General features: G+C 37.0%; 1 protein-coding gene and 1 pseudogene across 1 annotated transcript; both read left to right on the forward strand.

Annotated features, from left to right (window-relative positions):
* Nucleotides 2,500-3,443, forward strand: Or8b36-ps1 (olfactory receptor family 8 subfamily B member 36, pseudogene 1; annotated as a pseudogene).
* On the forward strand, nt 21,811-22,737 carry Or8b37 (olfactory receptor family 8 subfamily B member 37). The gene has a single exon (NM_001000816.1). It carries the CDS (start codon nt 21,811-21,813, stop codon nt 22,735-22,737), a length of 927 nt encoding a protein of 308 aa, NP_001000816.1.
* Nucleotides 22,738-25,086: the final 2,349 nt, after the last annotated feature.

The raw sequence follows: 25,086 nt of genomic DNA on the forward strand, positions 1-25,086 counted from the left end.
ATGCTATCAAGGGAGAAAAGTAATAATCCCCTTTACCCAGTTGTCAATCATGAGAATTATGTTAACAGCTGATCTGGAAGGACATACCCATAAATGAAATATATGCATAAGTGTTTAGGGAATTACTGCTTTTTGATTGGATTTCATGTGTGCTCCATAGATAGCATTTATTCTTAACATGTTTCTTGGGGCTTTAGACTAGATATGCTATTTCTCTGCTGCAGATATAGCATTAAACTGACTCCTAATGACTTTCTATTACACCTATAGATTATTGTATTTCTGAAACCTTCGTCAGAGATGCCTCTTTTAGCAGTAAAGGATGATTAATAGAGATATCTACAGCTGGTCAACAGGTAGAGAATAAAAGACTGTGAGTGCCCAGTCCTAAATGGGACCTCCATATCATACCCTGTCTCTCAAGTCTCATTAGACGTAGGCCTGGAAAGACTGTAAGAGCCGCAAGTTAAAGATTAGTATAAAAAAAAGATCAGTATATTATAATAATGTTTTCAGGACTCAACTGGCTTCATGTTCAAATTAACTCACAGATGTTGTCATGGTACAAATGAGAGCTGGGTAATATCAAGCCTGTCACAATCCAAGGAGGTGGGGAAAATATGGTCATGAAGTTCTATCTCTGACTGAGGAAATATTTATAATGGTTACTGGTATAAACATAGCAATCTTTCTTCAAGTATGCACCACCTGAGATGCTATCTACACTAAGTAGCTGGCCCTACACTTATATACATATCAGCAGTGCTTGTGGACTCAGTGGAAGAAAAGAGAAAGGAACAGATAGGAAGGTTGATGTTTATATGCAGGTGAGGGCTGGCACAAGTTAAGTGGAGGCCTGTAATTGGACAGTGAGAAAGTGGGTTGGGCACAGAGTTTTGGTAAGTGGAGAGAGAGGAAAAAGAAAGAAGGAGATGCAAGATGGAAACAGAAACAGAGAAGGATGACCCATGTTCATGTGGCCTTAAATGGCCATAGGTAGTTATGAATATTTCTTAAGAGACGGATTTCTATAGGTCAATTTATCTAGGTGGCAGTTTATATCTTTATCAATTGGCTGTGAGTTTAATGTGTGGATGTATCATGGATTGAGAATTTAACATATAAATTACATATATTTAACATATAAATGATTGCTAAATTATAGCTTATTGAGTCTTGATTTTAACAGGTTGCTGGGAGTTTAAACTATAACTACCACAAGACGGTTTCTGGGAGTGAGGGCAAAGTCCAGGACAGGGAGCTATGATAGGTCAGCCATTGCTGGACCCTAGTGTGCTGATTTTACCAGGTAGCTTGGACCAGAGAGTGCCTTGCTGGCAGAGAGACAGCCAGGAGAGGGTAGCTAGCAATGGAAGCCAAGAGACTGCTGGGGCTAGAGGATAACTAGAGATAACGTGAAGTGGTGCCACAGTAGAATCGGCCGTCACTGAGATGAGAATACCCCACAGATGCCATATGGGCCTACGGTACCAGCACTAGTACAGGATAAAAGAAATCATTTTTTAATAATTACCAAAACACAGATAATGTTGTGGGGAGGCAATGATAGGAGAATGGAGGAGGAACTGGACTGGGAGACATCAGGGTGAACTTTAGCAAAACATATTGTATAAATACATACAATTCTCAATTAATGAAACAAAACAATATTATATACCTCTAATGAGCAATGTTGTTACTATTGAGCTAACTCGTACCATAGCAAAAAAACCTGTTCCCTTGGGAAAATACCTTGGAAACATATAAACCTTACAATTTTTAATCAGGTCCCTAAGATTGCAGACTCATAAAACCGTCTTGGGAAGTCATTAGCAGGTGACTTTTAAGACATTAGTAGATGCTATTTACCAACCTTTGTAGTACATCAGGCATTCTGAAAAGGTCATCACCAAAAATCATGTTTCAGAATTCATGATATCTTAGAACCTGGAGGAATGAGGGCTCTGAATTTTGCAGTCTAAAATTAATTTCCCTTCCCATCTAGAACCAGGTCTAGTAAAAATAGAAGATATTGTTCTTTCTATATAGGTAGGATATTAACCCTTACTACTATCCATGCAAACTGTAATTGCCCTTCTGTGAGAGAAAAGAAGAGTCAGTAAGGTCACTTGTGGCTGCTTATGTACAAAGGTAAATATTGGATTGGATGCCTGATTTACTTCCCCACAAATTACCTCTGAGCAACATAGTGATACTTTCATGTACCTTGTCTTTTCTCTTTGGAGATTATCACTGAATCTCAAGTAGGAGGTGGAATTTCAAGGTATAACTGGCACCAAGATGCTACAGAGGCAGTAATGGTCATATTTATGGTTATTTCTGTACCACAACTCCCATAAAATGTAGTAGACAAAGGCACAGAGAATTGTGAACTTGAATTTGTTCTTCTATTTTGGTTCTTAGTCTCATTTTAAGGTGGTAGACTGAAGAGTTATGGGATTTCATTTTAATGTTATAATTTTTACTGTTCTTACAGATATGACCTAGGGAAGAATGGCTTTTGGAAATGGCTCTTTAGTGAAAGAATTCATCCTGCTGGGCTTGACACAGCAACCTGAACTCCAGATGCCTCTCTTCTTCCTCTTCTTGGGAATCTATGTGGTCTCTGTGGTGGGAAATCTGGGCTTGATTGTTCTGATTGCTTTGAATCCTCACCTGCACACCCCCATGAATTACTTTCTCTTCAACCTTTCCTTCACAGATCTCTGCTACTCCACTGTCATAACCCCCAGAATGCTGGTGGGTTTTGTGAAGCAGAACATCATCTCTTATGCTGAGTGCCTGACTCAGCTCTTCTTCTTCTGCTTCTTTGTTCTTGATGAGTGTTACATTCTGACAGCAATGGCCTATGACAGATATGCTGCCATCTGTAAGCCCCTGCTTTACCAGGTCACCATGTCCCATCAGGTCTGCATCTTGATGGCAGTGGGTGTGTATATGATGGGGTTTTTGGAAGCCATTGTGCTTACTGGTAGCATGCTAAGCCTGACCTTTTGTGACGGCAACGTTCTCAATCACTATGTGTGTGACATACTTCCTCTCCTGAAGCTTTCCTGCACAAGTACTACAATCAATGAGCTGGAAGTTTTTGTTGTTGTCGGTATCAATGTTATAGTTCCCACACTGACAATCTTTATTTCTTACACCTTGATTCTTTCCAACATCCTCAGCATCCATTCTGCAGAAGGTAGGTCAAAAGCCTTCAGTACCTGTGGTTCCCATGTCATAGCTGTTTCTCTTTTTTCGGAGCTTCAGCCTTCATGTATCTTTAACCTTCTAGTACATCTGTGGATAAAGATAAAATATCTACCATCTTTTATACCATTGTGGGCCCGATGCTAAATCCTTTTATTTACAGTATAAGGAATAAAGATGTCCACACTGCCCTAAGAAAAACTTGGATGAAAAGGAGTTTTACCTAAATAGAATTTATATTTGTTATGGAACTAACATCTTATGGTCTGTGAGGTTTACACTTTCAGAGGACTGATTGGAGTAGCAAGTAATAGGCATAAGATTTGCTTACATTCAGGAGTTTGACCCACAGTGTTTTAAACCAACAATGAGAGGAACTAAAATAACAAACATTTTATAAAACAACTGTGAAAATAGTGTAGAATCAAAATTATTTCACAAAATAATTAACATGCAAAATTAAGTTAATTATGGATGAAATGTCAGAAGTAAAGACAGTGAAGGATAATTAATCTATCATCCCTTTAGGGTAGAGAGAATAGTTTACTTATAATCTTCCCAAACATCCATATCCTTTTCAGTATTGAAAACTGAACAAACAACTACCAATCGGCCTTGAAAATCATGACGATTTAAGTACAAAAGACTGGATTATATTATGTTTAGAAATGGAAAAATCAAGAGAGTTTTTAATGTACATATTTATTTTATTATATTTTAGTTTGTGTATGGGGACATCATATCCCCTACTCTCTTTCGTGCTAAACAAGTGTTCAACCACCAAGCTAAATCTTAATCACCACTAAGAGTAGGTACATTTACAAGTTTTATGTGGCTATCTCAGACAATGTCTCACTACTTCAGTTAGTCAACCTCTGGGAGGATTTATAGAAGATTTCATTTTAAAGGCTCATTTGCTTCTCAAAATGCTGAAATTAAGAAGGGAAATGAAAGCCCTTTTCTCTGTGGTCTTTTCTTATTGACTTAAAGCAGTTTGGTAAAGAGGAATTAATGAGTCTGTTGTAATTTCAGTGCTCTGAAACAGCAATTTATATCATTAAAGATAATAGATTTTTACCTCATGGACTTGAGGGCAGGCATGTTAATATAAGGCACTATTTTATCCCCATTGGAAAGAATTTGACTAAATAAGTTGACTATGTGATGGATAAGTTTATGCTTTAAGTTTTACTTACTGTGATCAAGAGATCTATGAAAAAAATGGCCTCTAGCCTACAAGTCCCAATGACTCCAGGACAGATGGAAAGTTCTGTGACATTAAGGGCCATTATTGTACAGTTTTAAGGGGACTGCTGTTTATGACAATAATGGGCACAATGTGAACCACTGCTTCTGCTTCTGTAAATAAATCTTGTTCAAGACAGCCACTCCTGCCAGACACATGTTTGCTAAAAGCTGTGATTACATGTATACATTGCTGCACTTAGGCAAAGATATGTACGTACACAAGCAAAATGTAACCTCCTGTTTGGAGTATGTGACAGGACACACATAAATGGGATATAATCATATGTTTTTCTGCCTTTATAAACCCCTGTCTTTTGTGGCTTGGCACTACATCGTGGAAATCCCAAGTCCCAGAAATAGCTCTGCCCAACCAGTGTCTGTCAGACAGGTAACACCCCAGGCCCATAACATTTTGAGGTCCCAATGAGATCTGGGCATTCAGCTGGAGCTGCCAGTTTTTCTGATGTGCCTTGGGGCCTGAAATTGAAATCAGAAAGGCCCAGTGCATAGGGAAAACACATTCATGCCTAGGATGTGGAAAAGAGGTATCTAAAATCCTTCAGCTGTGTAGATAAGAATTCTCTTAGTAGCACACATTGGGTGGAATTGAGGAAAAACTTGATCTAGACTTAATTTTTAAGTCAGGGGTTCACCCTGGACACTGCTCACCCTTATTGTTTGGTTCCCTTAGGGCTCCTGGCATGGGGGCCAAGAAAGTGGGGCTTCTGTACTTGAGGGGACCACAGAAAAGCTGAGATGAAACTTGGCTGCTATGTATATGAATAAAGGTGGCCACCAATTTTTTTTTTAATGTTCTCCTCTGACTTCCCGTCTTTGTAAGCCTTTGTTCGGCAGACATGTGTTTTTGTTTTTTTTTTCTCTCATGCTCATAAACTTGTTGCAGTGTTGAGTGGATTGCTTGTTATATTGCTCATGGTTCTGGAGAAAATTAAAACGATGGATCAAAATCTTTGATTCATAAAATATGGATAATTGGATGATTTTTCTTTGTTGTCCCTGCCTCTTGTATGTGTTTCTGTGTTCTTGTTCTTTTCCAGTTATAGGCAGACGTGGGCAACGGAACCTTGATGATGCTGTCTCCCAGACCTCCCTGCTCTCTCAGCTTTCTGCACCTTTGTCTGCTGTATACTATTGTAGCAGCCCCACCCAGAGTCTCTTATCTCTGAGCCTTCTCTTTCCTGCTTCCTGGTTCCTGCCTCTGGTCACTGGATTTAATTTTGCAGGGATTCAGGTGTATTTTAGGTATGGATAATGCTAAAATATTGTTTTATGCTGATCTACTTTATTGAAAAGCTTGCTCTTGGGGGGGACTACCCTTATGCAGTCCCAATCATGTTTGTTTAAAAGTTTCCTTTAAAACTCAGTCCTGTGTCAGGTGGGTTACTTAACTTTGTGGCAAGCAGAGAAAAACAAACGTCACAGGAGAAGACACTGTGTGCTTTAAGACACAGTAGACCATTCCCAAAGGGGATTGTTGCTACTCATCACATACTTTTTCTATTTTGGTTTCATTTAACTCAGTGAGACTGTTGCTGAAGCATGAGCTTTGTCTTAAGATTTTAAAGAGTATTGTGTAAACTATTTTTTAAATTCATTGGGTATGATTAAAATTTTGTAAAATCTGTTATAGGAAGTTAAACTCATAACAAAAGTGCTGATAATTAAAAATTTATACATAGGTAATAACCATTTACTACAGCATTTTATATGTAACATGGATTCAACTCTTGTTTTTGTTAAAAGATGCTTTTAAATAACATTTATGCAAACTTATCACATCTTGATAAGGTGACTATGTGGTTAAAACCAATAAGGCAGCAAGAACAGTGTCTATTTTACATATAATTGGACACAAAACAACCCTTAACCAATACAAGAAGATTGAAATAATCCCATGCACCCTACCAGACCACCATGGCCTAAAGCTGGTCTTCAATAACAGCAAAAGCAACAGAAAATCCACATACATGTGGAAACTGAACAACTCTCTTAAATCAAGAGCAGATAAACTTTCTAAACAGGCCATATCCCATTAGGAAATAAAAGAAGTCATGAAAAATCTCCCAACCAATAAAAGCCCAGGGACAGATGGATTTAGTTCAGAATTCTACTAGACCTTCAAAGGAGACCTGATACCAATATTCCTCAAACTATTCTATACAATAAAAACAGACAGGACACTACCTAATTCATTCTATGAAGCCACAATTACTCTGATACCTAAACCCCACAAGGACCCTACCAAAAAAGAAAACTTCAGGCCAATCTTGCTTATGAATATGGATGCAAAAATACTCAATAAAATTCTTGCAAACCAAGAACACATGAAAATCATCATTAATCACAATCAAGTAGGCTTCATCCCAGGGATGCAAAGTTGGTTCAATATATGAAAATCCAGTAACATAATTCACCATATAAACAAACTCAAAAAAATTACATGACCATCTCCTTAGACGCAGAAAAAGCATTTGACAATATATAACTCCCCTTCATGCTAAAAGAGAGATCAGGAATCCAAGGCCCACATTAAACATAATAAAAGCAATTTACTGCAAACCAACAGCCAATATCAAATTAAATGGAGAGATACTTGAAGCAATCCCCCTAAAATCTAGGACAAGACAAGAATGCCCACTCTCCCCGTATCTATTTAATTAATTAGAACAATAAGCCAACAAAAAGAGATCAAGGGGATACAAATTGGCAAAGAATTAAAGGTATTACTATTTGCAGATGATATGATAGGATGCATAAGTGACCCCAAAAATTCTACCAGAGAACTTCTCCAGTTGATAAATAACTTCAGCAAAGTGGCTGATATAAAACTAACTCAAATAAATAAGTAGCCTTCCTTTATACAAATGATGAACAGGTTGAGAAAGAAACCAAGGGAAACAATTCCCTTCACAATAGCCACAGATAATATAAATATCTTGGGGTAACTCTGACCAAACAAGTGAAAGACCTTTATGGTAAGAACTCCAAGTCTGTCAGGAAAGAAATTGAAAAAGATCTCAGAAAGTGGAGGGATCTCTCATACTCATGGATTGGCAGAATTAACATAGTAAAAATAGTCATCCTACCAAAGGCAGTCTAGAGATTCAATGCAATCCCCATCAAAATATCAACACAATTCTTAAAAGACATGGAAAGAGCAATTCTCAAATTCATCTGGAAAGTCAAAAAACATAAAATAGCAAAAACAATTCTTAACAATAAAAGAATGGCTGGTGGAATCACCATCCCTGACCTCAAGCTCTACTACAGTGCAATAATGATAAAAACTGAATGATATTGGTACAGAGACAGACAGGTTGATCAATGGAATAGAATGGAAGGTCCAGAAATAAAATCACACACATATGCAACACTTCATCTTTGACAAAGAAGCCAAAAATACACAATGGAAAAAAGAAAACATCTTCAATAAATGGTGCTGGTCTAACTGGATGTCTGTATGTAGAACAATGAAAATAGACCCATATTTTTCACCATGCACAAAGCTCAAGTCCAAGTGGATCAAGGATCTCAACATAAAACCAGATAAACTGAATCTAAATGAAAATATGAAAAGCCTTGAACTCATTGGCACAGGCAGAAATTTCCTAAACAGAACTCCAATGGCTCAAGCTCTAAGATCAAGAATTGATAAATGGGACCTCATGAAACTGGAAAGCTAAGGCAAAGGACATAGTCAGTAAGACCAATTGACATTCTATAGTCTGGGAAAAAAAATTCACTAACCCCACATCCAGTAGAGGGCTAATATCCAAAATATATAAAGAACTCAAGGAGCTTACCACCAAAAAAAAAAAAAAAAACAAAAACAAAAACAAAAACTCAATTAAAAAATGGAATATAGATCTAAACTGAGAATTCACAGTAGAGGAATCTCAAATGGCTGAGAAGCACCTAAAGAAATGTTTAAAGTCCTTAGTGATCAGAGAAATGCAAATCAAAATGACCCTGAGATTCTACCTAATACCAGTCAGAATGGCTAAGATCAAAACCTTGGGTGACAACCATATTGGCAAAGAAGTGGAGAAAGAAGAACACTCAACTATTGCTGGTGGGACTGCAAACTGGTACAACCACTCTGGAAATCAATTTGGAGGTTCGTCAGAAAATTGGAAATAGATCTACCTAAAGATCCAGAAATACCAATCTTGGCCATATAACTCAAAGATGCCCCACCATTCCACAGAGGCACATGTTCCACTATGTTCATAGTGGCCTTATTTGTGATAGCCAAAAGCTGGAAACAACCAAGATGTCCCACGATAGTAGAATGGATACAGAAAATGTGGTTCATTTACACAATGGAATTTTACTAAGCTATGAAGAATGAGGACATCCTGAGTTTTGCAGGCAAATGGATGGAACTAGAAAATGTCATCCTGAGTGAGGTAACTCAGACCCAAAGGACATGCATGGTATATTCTCACTAATAAGTGGATATTAGCCAAAAACAAAAGTACATAATACCCAAGATATAGTCTATAGAACTCAAAAAGGACAACAAGCTGAAGGGCCCAAGTGAGAATGCCTCAGTTCCACTTGGGTGGGAGAAGAAAGCAACCACAAGAGGGGAGGGAGGGAGAAACAGGGGAGAGGAAGGGAAATTAGGAAAAAGCTGGAGGAAGCTAAGTAGGAGGGTAACCCTATAATCTCAATTAACTTGGACCCCTGAAATCTCTTAGACCTCAGATTACCAACCAGGCAGCATACACCTGCTGAGATGAGGCCTCCAACACATATACAGCAGAGGACTCCTGGGACTGGGTTCAGTCAGAGAAGTTGAACCTAACCCTCAAGAGACTGGAGGCCCCAGGAAGTTTAGAGGTCTAGTGGGGTGGGTGGGGTGGGGACATCTTTGTGGAGGGCAGGTGTGGGAGGAAGTATGGGATGTAGAACCCTCCATGGGGGGCAGATCAGGAGGGGAATAAAATCTGGAGTGTAAAAATAAATAAATAAACAAAATTAAAAAATGAAAGGCAAAAAAGAGAAACGATCAAACTTAATAATAATTGGAATACAAGAAGGTGAATGTCCCAGCTCTAAGAACCAGAAAATATTTTCAACAAAAGCATAGAAGAAAATTTACACAACCTAAAGAAAGAGATACCTATAAATTATGAGGAGTTTATGGAACACCAATTAGATTGGACCAGAAAAGAAAATTCTCCTGCCACATAATAAAACACAACATCTAGGGAACAAAGAAAGGATATTAAAAGTGGCAAAGGAAAAATGCCAAGTGGCAAAAAGGCAGGCTTCTTATAATTAGACTAAACTTCTCGACACAGACTCTAAAACTAGAAGGAACAACTTAGACTACTGTACCCAGCAAAAACTCTCAATCAGCATTGATGGAGAAAACAAACTATTTTAAGGTAAATCAAAATTTAAACAATATTTATAGATAAACCCAACTTGACAGAAAATACTAGAAGGAAAATTCCAACCTATGGATGTTAACCACACTCAAGAAACCACAGGAAATAAGTAATTCTTTGCCAACAGAAGCAAAACAAAAAAGCACACACAGGCACATACACCACCACCACTACCACCTTCAAAATCACAGGAATTACTTGTCTTTAGTCTTTAAAATCTCTCAACATCAATGGTCTCAATTTCCCTAAACAAAAAGACATAAGACTCACCCTTGTGTTGTATAAAAGAAACACACCTCAGCAAAAAAGTAGATATTACTTCAGAGTAAAGAGCTCAAAAATAGTTTTTCAAGGGAATGGATTCCAAGAAGCAAGCTGGAGTCGCCATTTTTATGTGTAATAAAATTGACTTTGAACCAAAATTAATCAAAAGGGATTGGGACAGACACTTTATACACAACAAAGAAATTCCACCAAGATAACACTGTAATTGTGAACAACTATGACCCAAATGGCAACCATATTAGTTAAGGAAACATTCCTGAGGCTTAAATTACACATGGAAACCCAAATATTAATAGTGGAAGACTTTAACACCCTACTCTCACCAGTGGACATATTATACAAAAGTTAAACAGAGAAATGATGAAGCTAACCAACATTATTATCAAATAGACATAATAGGTATCTACAGAGTCTTTCACCCAAACCTAAACAGTATAGCTTCCTTTCAGTACTTCATGGAACCTTCTGCAAATTTGACCAAAAAGTTGGTCACAACACAAGCCCCAATAGATCCAAGAAAATTGAAATAACTTCTTGTTTATCAGACCACCATGGATTAAAGCTGGACTTCAACAACAACAGAAACAACAGAAAGTCTACAAACTCATGGAAACTGAACAACTCTGTACTCAATGATCGGTGGGTCAGGGAAAAATTAAAGAAAGAAATTAAAGACTTTCTAGAATTAAATGAAAGTTAAGGCACAACATAATGAAACTTATGGGACACAATGAAACAGTGTGAAAGTATAGTTTATAGCACTAAGTGCTTTCATCAAGACATCAAAAAGTTCTAGGAATTTAAAAGCACATAGGGAATTTCCAGAAAAAGAAGTCAACAAACCCAAGGGCTGAAAAAAATCAATTAAAAAGAAAGACAATAATACAATGAATCAATGAAATGAAAAGCTGGTTCTTTGAAAAAATCTACAAGATAAACAAGCCCTTAGCTAAAATAATTAAAAGGTAGAGAGACAGTACCGAAATTAACACAATCAGAAATGAGATGGGGAACAAAACAATGGACAATGAGGAAATTCAAAGAATCATGCAGTCTTACTTCAAAAGCCTGAACTCCACAAAATTTGAATATGAAATGGATGATTTTTCTAGATAGATGCCACTTTTCAAAGTTAAATCAAGATCAGAAAAGTTATTTAAATAGTCCTATAATGGGTAAGAAAATAGAAGCAGTCATTAAATGTCTTGCAATCAACAAAAGCCCAGGGACAGATGGTTTTAGCACATAATTCTATCAGACTTTCAAAAAAGTGATAATGCCAACACTCCTCAAACTATTCCACAAACAGAAACTGAAGAAACATGTCCAAACTCATTGTATAATGCCCCGGTCATTCTGATATGTAAACCACATAAAGACTCAACAAAGAAAGAAAATTTCAAACTTATTTTTCTTATGAACATTGATGTAAAAATACTCAATAAAATACTCACAGACAGACTCCAAGAATACACCAAAAATCATGATCAATGGGGTTTATCTCAGGGATGCAGGGATGGTTAAATATATGAAAATTCATCAATGTAATACAGCATATAAACAAACTGAAGGAAACGAATCACATGATCATCTCTTTAGATGCTGATGAAGTCTTTGACAATATCCAACACACCACCATATTGAAAGTCCTTGGAGAATTTTATATTATAAAAGTAATTTACAGCACCACAGAAGCTAATATAAAATTAAATGGAGAGAAACTTAAGCAATCTATTAAATTCAGAGAAAAGAGAAAGGAAGAGTTCAAAGTATTGTTATTTGCAGATGATATAACAGCACTACTTTAGTGATCCAAAAATTCTACTAGAAAGCTCCTACAGCTGACAAATACCATCAGCAAAGTTCCTGGATACAAAATCAATTAAAAAAATCAGTAGCCCTTGTTTATACAAATGATAAATGGGCTGAGAAAAAAATTAGACAAAGTAGACAAAAGTTTAGAATAGATGAAAATAATGTTAAAATACTTAGTATAACTCTAACCAAGTAAGTGAAAGACATGTATGACTAGGATTTCAAGTTTCTGAAGAAAGAAATTGAGGAAGATATTAGAGGATGGAAAGATAACCCATGGTCATGGAATACTAGTAGGATTAACATAGTAAAAATGAAATGGCCATTTTTCCAAATGCAACTTTCATATTCAAAGCAGTCCTCTTTAAAATTCCAGCAGGGATCTTTACAGACCTTGAAAGAGCAATTCTCAACTCTAGTGGGGGAACATAATTAAGGATAGTTAAAACAGTCCTGTAAAATAAAATAACTTCTGGACGTATCACCATCCCCGATTTCAAGGTGTACTATAGAGCAATAGTAGTCAAACCTGCATGGTATTGGGATAAAAAAAGCTTGATGAATGGAATAGGATCAAAGGTCCAGAAATAAACCCACACAGATATGGATACTTGACATTTGACAAAGATGTCTAAACCATAACCATGGAAAAAAGGACAATATCTTTAAAAAATTGTGCTCATCTTACTGGGTGTCTGCATGAAGAAGAATGCAAGTAGACCCATATCTATCACCCTGCACAAAACCTAAGTCCTTGTGGATCAAAACTTTCAACATAAAATTTGACACGGTAAATCTAATAGAAGAGGAAGTGCCTTAAACTCATTGGCACAAGAGACAAATTCCCGAAAACACCACCAATAGCTGAGGAACTAAGATCATTAATAAATGGGATGTCATGAAATTGAAAAGTTTTTGCAAGACTAAGGACATGATCAGTAGAACAAAATGGCAACCTACAGAATGGGAAAAGTTCTTCATCAACCCTATTTCTGAGAAAGGACTAATATCCAAAGCATATAAAGAACTCAAGAAATTTGACATCAACAAACCAATACCTCAATATTAAAAATGGGGTACAGAGCTAAAGAGCAATTCTCAATAGAGAAATCTCTAATGGTCACAAGTACTTAAAAATGTTCAACTTCCTTTGTCATCAGGAATGTGCAAATCGAAATTACTCTGAGTTTTCATCTCACACCCATCTAATGGCTAAGAATAAAAACTCAAGTGACAGCATGTACTGGTGAAGATGTGGAGCAAAGAGAAAACTATTCCATTGCCAGTGGGGGTGCAAACTTACTACTTTGGAAAGCATTTTGGCAATTTCTCAAAAAATTGGGACTAGTTCTACCCCCAAATCCAGTTATACCACTCTTCTGTTATCCAAAAGACCCCCCCGCCACTATACCACAGGGATATTTGCTCAACTATGTTCATTGCAGCATTATACACAATAGCCAGAAAATGAAAACATCAACCTTGATGTTCCTCAACAGAAGAATGGCTAAAAAAAAATTGTGGTATATCTACATAGTAGAATACCACTGAAATATTAAATACAAAGATATCATTCAGCTTACAGACGAATGGATGGAACTTGAAAATATCATCCTGAGTGAGATTCCCCTAGACTCCAAAAGACATGTATGTTTTGTATATGTGACCAGGATATGTGGTCATCATTCATGAAGTTCAGGATAACTTTGCTATAAAACAAAGACCCAAAGAATCTGTACAATATGGAGGACCTAAAGAACGATGCAAGTGTCTCACTCAGACAGGGGAACAAAATAGTCATCAGAGACAACGGAAAGAGGGAACTGACTGGGAGAGGGGGTGAGGAGGGAAAACGGGATGGTGATCGGGTGTCAGGAATGGGAGGGGTAGAAATGATCGGAGTGAGAATGGAAATCATTGGGGAGCATCTATTTGAGTAGCTGGAGGCATAGGACTGGGGAGGATGTGTAGAGTCTACAGGTATGACTCTAACTGAGATTATTACTAAAGGAATATATAGAGACTAAAGTTGCCACTTCTTGTAGCCAAGCAGGACTTTCAGACAAAGGAGGGGACATTAAGTCACCAAAAAACCTATAACCGAACATTTGTCCTGTCTATAAATGTATAGGGGTAAAGAGGAAACATCCAACCAATGACTGCCCCACCTTGACACTATTTATGAAACTCTGCAATGATTACAGATAGGAGCCTGGCATAACTGTCCTCTAAGAGGCTTCATCAAGCAGTGGTGGGAGACAGTTGCAGAGACCTACAGCCAAACATCACACAGAGCTCCTGGAGCTTTGTATAAAAGTGGGGGATAGAACTGAACAAGCTGGACAGGACAAGGACACTGCACAAAGGCCTATAGAATCAATTAACCTGTTCTCATGGGGGCTCACAGAAACCAAACCACCAACCAAAGAGCATGTATGTGGCTGGACTTAGGCTGCATATTTATAGCAAATGTGCAGCTTGGTCTAAATGTGGATCCCCTAACAAGTGGGGTAGGGGCTGTCTCTGACTCTATTCCCTGCCATTGATTCCTCTTACCCTACCTGGATTGTCTGTTGGGCCTTATCCAGAGAAGATATGAATAGTCCTGCTGGGACTAGATGTCCCAGGGTGGAATGGCACCCATGGAGGAGCTTTCCCTCCTCTGCAGAGGAGAGGGAGTGTTTGTAGTTGTAGGACTGGCAGGAGAAGAGGGAAGCTCTGATTGGGATGTAAAGTTAACAAAAAAGTAAATTATTGAACAAATAAAGTAAAAGGTCTGAGGAAGTGCAAGTTGTAGAGGATATAAAAGCTTAATTAAATTATAAGGGTCTAAGAAAATGACTAAAGGTACATAAATGAAAGTTATGAGAGTAGGGGAAAGAATTAGAACATTAAAATAATAAATAATACTTAAACTTATATATGATGTTAATTCTTCCAATAGTCAGAGTTTTAATATATTAATCAATGGCGTTCTAACAAGCTATTAGACTAGTCTTGGTCAAGCACTGACTACTATTATTATAGTCACAAGGTCAAAAATTTAAATTTAAATTTTCTTTGATTTAAGTATACACTTAAATATTTCTCATTATATTAAAATATCTGTGTCTGATTTATATGTGTGTATTTGTCAAAACTCTGGATAGAAGAAATAATGTTTGTGTTTTTAACCTCAAATCATTTGATTTTCTGTCCCCAACCTTTTTCTATGACTCAAAGGTCTGAGTCTACTCCAGAAGTTTACTGATCTCTCTCTCTCTCTCTCTCTCTCTCTCTCTCTCTCTCTCTCTCTCTCTCTCTCTCTCTCTCCCTAAAAATTCATGTAAGTTTCAGAGAGTTAGAATTTGCCTCTACCTGCAACAGGTCAAATATACTCTAGATAAGTATTCCTGTCATGTCAATCAACTGCCTTACCTCCCTGTCTATTGTCTGTTCTTGAGTTGGAAGTTCCAAATATAAGATTTGACTTTAAATTCCTTAATTTTAACTTCTGTTCTTAGGCTATATCTGTCCTGTCAGATTTTCATTCAATTAATTGATACTACCCAGAAATCGTCTATGGACTAAAAACTACTCCAAAGTGTTCTACATCATACCAGTCCTAGGAAGTTTTATAGAACTGGAGCAAGTCCCTGGACTTTGTGAAATCTGATATAAACCAGTACAGTGTGATTGTTCCCAATATCTTCAGCTGGATTACAGAAACCAGATGCTTCTGATTAATATCCATTGCCTGCATTCAGACCCTTTGACTAACTTCCCAACTTTCCAGTGCCCTAACAATAATGTCCTAATTTTAGCAGAAAACATTAACAGAAGAGAGTAAATCATCCCCCATCTTTAACAAAAAAGCTGGAATGGCAGGTCCAAGAGCATCTAGTTTCCCTCCATAGAAGGAATCTCTTCTATTTTCTCTGGCAATGTGGACAAATGGTTATCCCTAGTGACTCTTGGCATACCAGAACTTGTGCTGGCCTCTGGGCTCCTTCAATAACAAGAAAGTACCAATTATAAGTAAACAAACTAAGACCTATCAACAGGTTGATTCATTAGTTGAAGTAGTTCTACACTATAGCTCAATACAAGACCTGCTCTGTGTTCTGTAGAACAAGGAGGTTATTATATGGCTTTAAGAGAAAATTGGTGTTTACATACAAGTCACTCAAGAATCATTAATTTTTTTCTGTATATAAAACAAAGAAACAGAAAATTACAAAACATAAAATATAAAGAAACCCAATCTCTTATGCAAAATACTCTTAAAAACAACAGAAAACAAAACAAAAACAAACAAACAAACAAAAAAACCAAAGCAAAAAACAACAGCCAACCAAAAACTCAAACTAAGATAAGACAAAATCAATAAGCAAAGAGAAAACAAACAAGCATCAACACAAAAATCCATCTGAGGCAGGGAAAAAAAAACCCCAAATGAGGCAAGCCATTGGTTCCTGTTCTCTTTTTCAGATCTCTTCTTGCTAACAACTGTATTGTCTGCTATATCAGGACTCCTCTTACTTCTGCTACGGATAATTGCTGTTGACAAGTAAGGTATCAGAAATACTTTAAGCAGATATATAAATTCCCACATGGGTGCCATAAACTCATATTTTAAAATCTCAATATTAAAAGGTACCTATTGCAGAGACAAGAATTTGACCCAAGATACAACTAAGGGGGGAACATATTTTTATATTAAAAAATTTTTAAGTTTAAATTACTGTGATTAATAGATTTATGAAATTAATTTGCCTCTAGACTAAAAGCACCACTAGCACAAGAAATGAATGTATAGGGACTTCTTTTCTTGTGTAACTTCTGCTAAATGAACATATATTAAAATGATTCTTTTTTCCTCCATCTTTATTAACTTGGGTATTTCTTATTTACATTTCAATTGTTATTACCTTTCCCGGTTTCCGGGCTAACATCCCCCTAGCCTCTCCCTCTCCCCTTCTTTATGGGTGTTCCCCTCTCCATCCTCCCCTCATTACCGCCCTCCCCCCAACAATCATGTTCACTGGGGGGTTCAGTCTTGGCAGGACCAAGGGCTTCCCCTTCCACTGGTGCTCTTACTAGGATATTCATTGCTACAATAAATGGGACATTCATATATTAGTACCTCTACCCTCATGTTCATAGATTAGGGGACAGAAAATTTATCAGAGCCCAAGATACTGATGGATTACTTCATGCAAATAGTCAAAGTGCTAATGGCTCTTTGAAAAGTTGTGTGGAACGCTTATACTGTAGAACTTTCCTAATACATAAGAGAGAAATATAAAAGGAATCTCTATATAATGGGGAGATAGTGCCTCAACTAGACATTATATAGCACTAACTACACCCTCCAGTGTCAGGAGCCCCTTGCATCTTGCTAACTTGTTGGCCAAAATGATTCAGTAGACTGACCCATTCCAAACATCACAGGCAATTGGCAATGTCATTATTAAATTCAATGAACACCCTGACAGTAAGGCCTTATTTCTGACACCAGTTAATGTCACTGAATAGGGAGACATTCAGTTAGTACTCTGCTAGAAGTTTCACTCCTACTGAGTATCACTCACAGTGCAGAGGGCATCTTGCATGATAATGGAGGATGGAAAAGAATTTAAAAAGATAATTAAAACAAAGTAACTAATTAAAAAAACATTTTACATGGAATGCATTTTAATGAATCTCCAGGTTCCGATGACCATGGGACACCAAGGCATAGGTCCTGTGGGGCACATTTCAAGTTTGCCCTAAGGAATTTTTGGTCCCTTAGTAATTTTGGAGAGTCAAAAATAAATGCAATTCATGTTGACAGTGGCTGTATTTCCTTTAATGAAAATTGCAAAAATCTACAATTGAGGGATATTCATTTTTCTTTTTCTCATTTTCTCATTTTTTTATTATATTTCTTCTCATAGGCTTCATCAAGCCTTTGCTTCGTTATCTAGGGAATTGACCTGTGAGTCTTCTTATGTCCTGACAGTTGTTTCTGAATTTATGACTTGTTTTTGGGTACGTTCTCCTACATCAAACTTGTACTTTTATGCCTAATTGATCCAGATGAAGTGTAAAAAAATCTGACCAAAATTTCATCTTTGTAACGTCTGTTAGTAGCAACACCTAGTTGCTACTTAATCAACTCCTAGGAAAGTCTCCTGGAGGTTTTTGCTGCTGCTGGTTTCTTGTTTCCCTTTAATGAGAAATCTTGCTGAACACTTTAATGCAATGCCTCGCATTAAACGTCTCGCAACATTACTCTTAATTCAGGAACCTTCTTTTTTTTTCATTGTTTCTTCCCCTTTTTTCATGATCTTCTTTCCCTCTCTCCCTTTTCCCCCAGGTATTCTCCTATTCCCATGCAGTGCCTGTTGTAATTCACCCTTGTCCCCTCTCTCTAGTGCTTGTAATTTTTTTCTGTTCTCCCACGCCATATTAATCTAAGTACTGAAACGGTTTCGATTATGCATGACAAAAGAGTAAAAAAAATCTCCCAATGCATTACAAAAGGAATAGAACATTCATTTTGGCATTTGAGTTTTTATTATAATCCACTATTACAAATTTTCCTGTGATCTGAGTCTATGTAACATGTGTGTCAAAGAAAAGCATTGGGATTCTCAGTGTTTCAGAAAATTAGGACGGCATTCGGGGATTTAAGCTATTGCTTCCTTCTTTCCTTCCTTCTTTCCTTTCTGTCTCTATGTCTGTCCTACTTTCTGAGCTCAGGAACTCTGATCCGAAGTCCAATTTGATGAACTTTGAAAATAAGCATCGGCTGTACATGTCTTATGAATGTGATCCTTGTACACATTCTTGCCCATAAATAAAAGCATTGGCACTCTATAAATATTTTCCTATGGGGAAATGTTCTGTGTTATACTCAGTATGATTTCATAGAGGGCTGGGATGAGATAATCATTTATTCATTCTTCTCTACATATTTATAGATCATCCCATGAATATGTGAAATTTGATTGCTTTCAGTGGTTTATTAGCTAATTAGCACTGAAGAAAACAGCTAATTTCCATGTGATGTTATGGACCTGAGGAAGAAGTATGTGTGATATCTATGAAAGAAGACATTATAAAGAAGCACATAAGATTTCATCTCGTGATAGAAAGTATGGAGAATCCATAGTATATTAGATAGGTTTTCATGCTTTTCTTTTTGGAGAGTGCCTAAAGTGGCAGTAATAAAATGTATGTGAAACTGGAGCCCCAGAGATGTGAAGGAAGAGTGAAGAGTAAGGGAGCAGCAAGGGTTGGGTGTGACAGTAGACAGAATGTCAGATTAGAGGTGTGAGTGTGAGGAGGGTTAACTAATGCTAACCTGTGAGGAAAGTCATTTTACTATACAAGCTTCCTGAAATGTATTTATGAATTAAAAGAGTTTAAATGGAGTTGCCCTATCATTGGTAGAGAATGTGTTTCTCTTCAACATCATAGGCCAGAAAAACCCAGAAGCAGGAATGAGCTATCTTTTGGGTCTTGTTTGCTAGTAGTGTCCCATCATCCCCAAACTTGCTGATTAGGTCCTTTTGAAGATGACACCATATAATCCAGTCATAACATTGGCACAATAAGCTTGTATCTACCTACTAGTCTATTGTCTAGAGTGTTAAAGAAAAATTTCTATGTCCACATATGCTTTGTTCTTGCATTTATATCTTTTGTTAATTTCAAATGAAAACAAATTATGTCCATCTATACATAATTCCAGAGTCCAAACGATCAATTCAAACATGCAGACCTAAAAAGAAGTTAGGATAATTCTACTTGTATTATTTAAACTCATCATAAGCACTCATCGCCCTCAGCATGCTTTGAAGGTTAGTGAGAAACTAAACCTTTTATTGTACCTGTTTCTCAACGATTCTGAATGATTAACAGAGATAGCAACGTGTCATTTTTTGAAAGTTGTTCTTAGCTTATGTATAGAGTTGAGAGACTAATCTGGTATTGTTCAAAATTATAATGCTAAAAGTCTATACTTCCTTTCAAAGGAGAAACATAATGCTCAGTTTTACTCAAATGTGAGTCATGAAAGCTACAGTAGTGACTGACCTGGAAGGACATACTCACTGTACATTGTTGACTTAAGTGTTATAGGAGTAACCAACAACATTTGGATTGGATTTCAGGCTTGCTCCACACACAAAATTTACTTCTAGCCTGCTTATTGGAGCCAACTGCTCAGGCTAGATGAGTTTCATAGGTCATAGGAAAACATCTAAGGCTGTTACCTGATATGGATATAGTATTTGATTCCTAATGCTTTTCCATTATACTGATAGACTGGTACATCTCTCAGGCTTCTTTAGAGATGTCTCTTTTAGCAATAAATTGAGATATACCCAGATATCCATAGATAGTCAAGAGGAAGAGTATAAGAGAAGGTGAGTGTCTAGGAGTCAATAGGAAGAGTATAAGAGAAGGTGAGTGTCTAGTCCTACAATGGAACTCCACATCAATCACCTTCACCCACATCTCAGGAATCATTTGCGAAGTAGGGGTGGAAAGGTTGTAAGAGCCCAAGATAAGACATGACTACATGAAAACAATGTTTTCAGGATATTCCCATGGAACTCACAGTAGTAACAATTGTAAGCATAAGAGCTGGGTAACACCAAGCCTGATAAGATCCAAGAATGGAGGTGAGATATGGTTGTGAATTCAACCTCTAGATGAGTAACTATGGGCAGTTGATTAATACTCTGAAAACATGGTCAATTTCAGATGCAGCCCTCATCAGCTACCTAAGACATGCACATACATAAAGGTAATAGTTAATAGACTCAGTGTGGTATAATATTGAAAAGAACGCATGAATTGGGGAATAAATAGTGACAGGAGAATGAGGGAGGAAATGCAGGGAAGGACATCAGGGATGAACTTCATCAAAATACATTGTATACGTGCATAAAATTTAAACTATGAAATAAAACAAAGTTACATACATCTAGATAAGCCAATGTCATTACTATTGTACTACTTTGAAAATACCATAGCGAAAAATCCTAATCTCTTGGGAAAATACCTGGGAAACATAAGCCTCTCAATTTTTAATCAGGTCCCTAGGAATACAACAATCATAAAATCCTCTTGAGTCATTACCAGGTGGCTCTTGTGACATCAAAATATGACATTTATCAACCTCTGTTACAAAGAGGGCATTGAAGGAAAAACTGCCACCAAAAATCATGATCTAGAATTCATGGCTCCTTAGTACCTGGACGAATAAAAGATCTGGTTTCCTTGGTTCAAAATTAATTTCTCTAACATCCAAAAAGCCAAATCTAGTAATAACAGAAAATATATTTTCTGTACTATTCACCTTCATAGCTCTTCCATACCACTTGTACTTGCCCTCCTGTGAGAGAAGAGGAGGGTTATTATAGACAGTCCTCAGGTCTAAAAGTACAAAGGTGTGCATTAATTTGGATAGATGCATGATTTTCTTGTCTCTAACTACAACTGAGCAATGAAGTAAGCCTTTGATGTGCCTTATCTTTTCTCTTTTGAGAGTAACACTAAACATGCAGTAGCAGGATGTTCAAGGTAGAAGTAGAATCAGGATGCTATAGAAGCAATGATAATCATTGTTTGTCTTAATATTATTCCCGAATAAATGGCTTCAATGCATTTATAGTTAGTTCTGTACTATAACTCCTATATAATGTAGTAAAGAAAGGAACAGAGAATTGTGAGCTTGAATTTATCCTTCTATTCTGGCTCTTAGTCTCATGTTAATGTAGGTTGAAGGATGCTGGAATTCCATTTTAATGTTATAATTATTACTGTTCTTACAGATATCACCTAGGGAAGAATGGCTTTAGGAAATGCCTCTTCAGTGAAAGAATTTATCCTGCTGGGCTTGACACAGCAACTGGAACTGCAGATGCCTCTCTTCTTCCTCTTCTTGGGAATCTATGTGGTCTCTGTGGTGGGGAATCTGGGCTTGATTATTCTGATTGTTTTGAATCCTCACCTGCACACCCCCATGTACTACTTTCTCTTCAACCTTTCCTTCACAGATCTCTGCTACTCCACTGTCATAACCCCCAGAATGCTGGTGGGTTTTGTGAAGCAGAACATCATCTCTCATGCTGAGTGCATGACTCAGCTCTTTTTCTTTGCCTTTTTTGTTATTGATGAATGTTACATTCTGACAGCAATGGCCTATGACAGATATGCTGCCATCTGTAAGCCCCTGCTTTACCAGGTCACCATGTCTCGCCAGGTCTGCCTCCTGATGACAATGGGTGTATATGTGATGGGCTTTCTGGGTTCCATGGCTCACATAGTTTGCATGCTGAGACTCGACTTTTGTAATGGCAACATCATCAATCACTATGTATGTGATGTACTTCCTCTCCTTAAACTCTCCTGCACAAGCACCTTCATCAATGAGCTGGTAGTTTTCATTGTTGTGGGTGTCAATGTGATAGTGCCTAGCCTGACTCTCTTTGTTTCTTATACCTTGATCCTTTCCAACATCCTCAGCATCCATTCTGCAGAAGGTAGGTCAAAAGCCTTCAGTACCTGTGGCTCCCATGTCATAGCTGTTTCTCTTTTCTTTGGAGCTGCAGCATTCATGTATCTTAAGCCTTCTAGTGCATCTGTGGATGATGATAAAGTATCTACCATCTTTTATACCATTGTTGGTCCAATGCTGAACCCTTTTATCTACAGTATAAGGAATAAGGATGTCCACCTTGCACTGAGAAAAACGATGAAAAGGAGTTTTACATAAGTAGAATCTATTTGTTATGGAACTAAAGTCTTATGGCCTTTGAGGTTTACATTTTCGAAGGATTGATTGGAGTAGTAGGTAATTGGGTGATAATATATTCAGAAACTGGAAATTCAAAAGATTTATTTAATTATGCATGTCTATTTTATTATTTTGTCATGTGATTTGGGGACATCATAACCCTACTTTCTTTCATGCTGGGCAAGTGTCCTATCACTGAGGAACATCTCAATCACCACTGTAAACAAGTTACATTTACAAGTTTCATGTGGCTCTCTCAGAGACAGTGTCTCAGTAATTTGTAAAGTAAACTAATTCGAAGTTAACTTCAGGGATGAATTGAAGGAGATTTCATTATAAAGGCTCCTTTTGTTTTTCAAAAGACTAAGGTAAAGAAGAGAAATGAATGCCTTTTTCTCTCTGGCCTTTTCTCATTGTCTTAAAGCTGTTTGTTAAGAAGTTGAGTCTGTTTTGATTCCAGTCCTCTCCTATAGTAGGTTTTCCCCTCATTGACCTAAGGGCAGGTATGTGAATATTAGTATGTCTCCATTGGAAAGAATTTGACTAGCCAAGTTTCCTATGTGATGGATAAGTTTATGTTTTAAGTTTTACTTATGGTGATCAAGAGATCTATGAAACAAAATTGTCTTTAGCCTGAAAGCCACAATAGAGCCAAGACAGATGGAAACCTACTGAATGTTAAGGGATCATTCTTTTATAATTTTAAAGAAACTGCTGTTTATCACAAATATGGGCACAATGTGAATCACTGCTTCTGCTTTTGTAAACAAAGTTTTCTCCAGAAAACCAGGAAAACTGCTGACGTAAGTTTTCTAAATTGACTAAGACACAGTTGTACGTAGGCAAAGACACACGTGTGTAAACTAATGCAATCTCCTGATTTCCGGATGTATGTCTGCACATAGATGGGATGCAACTGTATGTTTTAAACTGCCTTTAGAAACCCCTGTCTTTTGTGCCTTTATGCTACATCACTAAATCCTGACTCCCAAAAATAGCCCTGGCCAAACACTATCTGAATAAAAGCTTTCTTCTCCTTGTCAGACTGATGTGAACTCCAGGCCTATAATATTCTGATGTCCCAATGATATATGGGTGTTCAGCCGGAACTGCCATTTTTTATAATATGCTTTGGGGCACACCTGCTTCCACTTTGGGGCCTGAGATAGGTTAATGTGTCCCAGTGCTTGTGCAAACCATTAGTAGTTTCTCTATGTCTAGAATATGTGTACTTAACAGCCTTCAGCTGTGTAGTTAAGAACCCTGTCTGTAGCATACCTTTAGTGGATTTGAGGGAAAAGTGGATCTGGACTTCATTTTCAAGTAGGAAGTTCAGCCTGGACAGTGCTTATTCTCATTGCTTTGTTCCCTGAGGGCTCCTGCCATGGCTTCTGAGAAATTGGGAGGTTCTGTTCTTGAGGGAACCACAGGAAAGATGGGATGAAACTTGGCTGCTGTTTATATGAAAGAAGGTGGCCACCAAAAATTTGTTCTTTTATGGTGTCCTCAGACTTCATGAGCTTTCTGTCTTTATAAGCTTCTGCTTGATAGACATGTGTTTTCCTGCATACTCATGAATGTGTAGTGTTGGGTGGATTGCTTCTTATGTTACTTATTGCTCTTGAGATTATTAAAACATTGTGAAAATCTTTGACTGCAGGAATCCAGGGATATGTTAGATATAGATAATATTAAAGTGTTGTTTTATGCTACTCTACTTTATTGAAATGCTAGTGTAGCGGCACCATCTCTACCCAGTTCCAATAATGATTATTTAAGTGATTCCTCCCAAACTCTGTCCTGTGTCAGTTCTGCCACATGGCTTCATTACAATGAGGGAAAAACACAAAAGCATAGCAGAATACACTGTGTGCTTTAAAATAGGTAAAAGGTAGAACAATTTCAATTAGGATTATTTCTACTCCTCATATCTATTTCTTTCCATCTATCTATCTATCTATCTATCTATCTATCTATCTATCTATCTATCTATCTATCACCTATACCTATCTGCCTATATATGTATTTATGTATCTATCTATGTACCTATGAATGTAACTATCTTTCTATCTATCTCTTTATTGGTTTCATTTAATTTAGTAAGACTTTTGCTGAAGTATGAACTTTATCTCAAGATTTTTAAGAGTATTGTGTTAACTCCTTTTTAAGTTCATTGTCTACGGGTAAAATTTGCAAAATTTGTTACAAAAAGTTAACTGAAACTTATAATAAAAGTGTTGATAATTGAAAATTTATACTTAGGTAACAATCATTTACTACAACACCATATATGTAAAGTGGATTTAACTCTTGTTTTTCTTAAATAGA

This window comes from Rattus norvegicus, chromosome 8 (genome assembly GCF_036323735.1).
Source record: "Rattus norvegicus strain BN/NHsdMcwi chromosome 8, GRCr8, whole genome shotgun sequence".
Classification (NCBI taxonomy): Eukaryota; Metazoa; Chordata; class Mammalia; order Rodentia; family Muridae; genus Rattus; species Rattus norvegicus.

Coding starts and splice junctions, on each gene's coding strand:
- Or8b37 (NM_001000816.1), top strand. CDS start 21,811: ATGGCTTTAGGAAATGCCTCTTCAGTGAAAGAATTTATCCTGCTGGGC.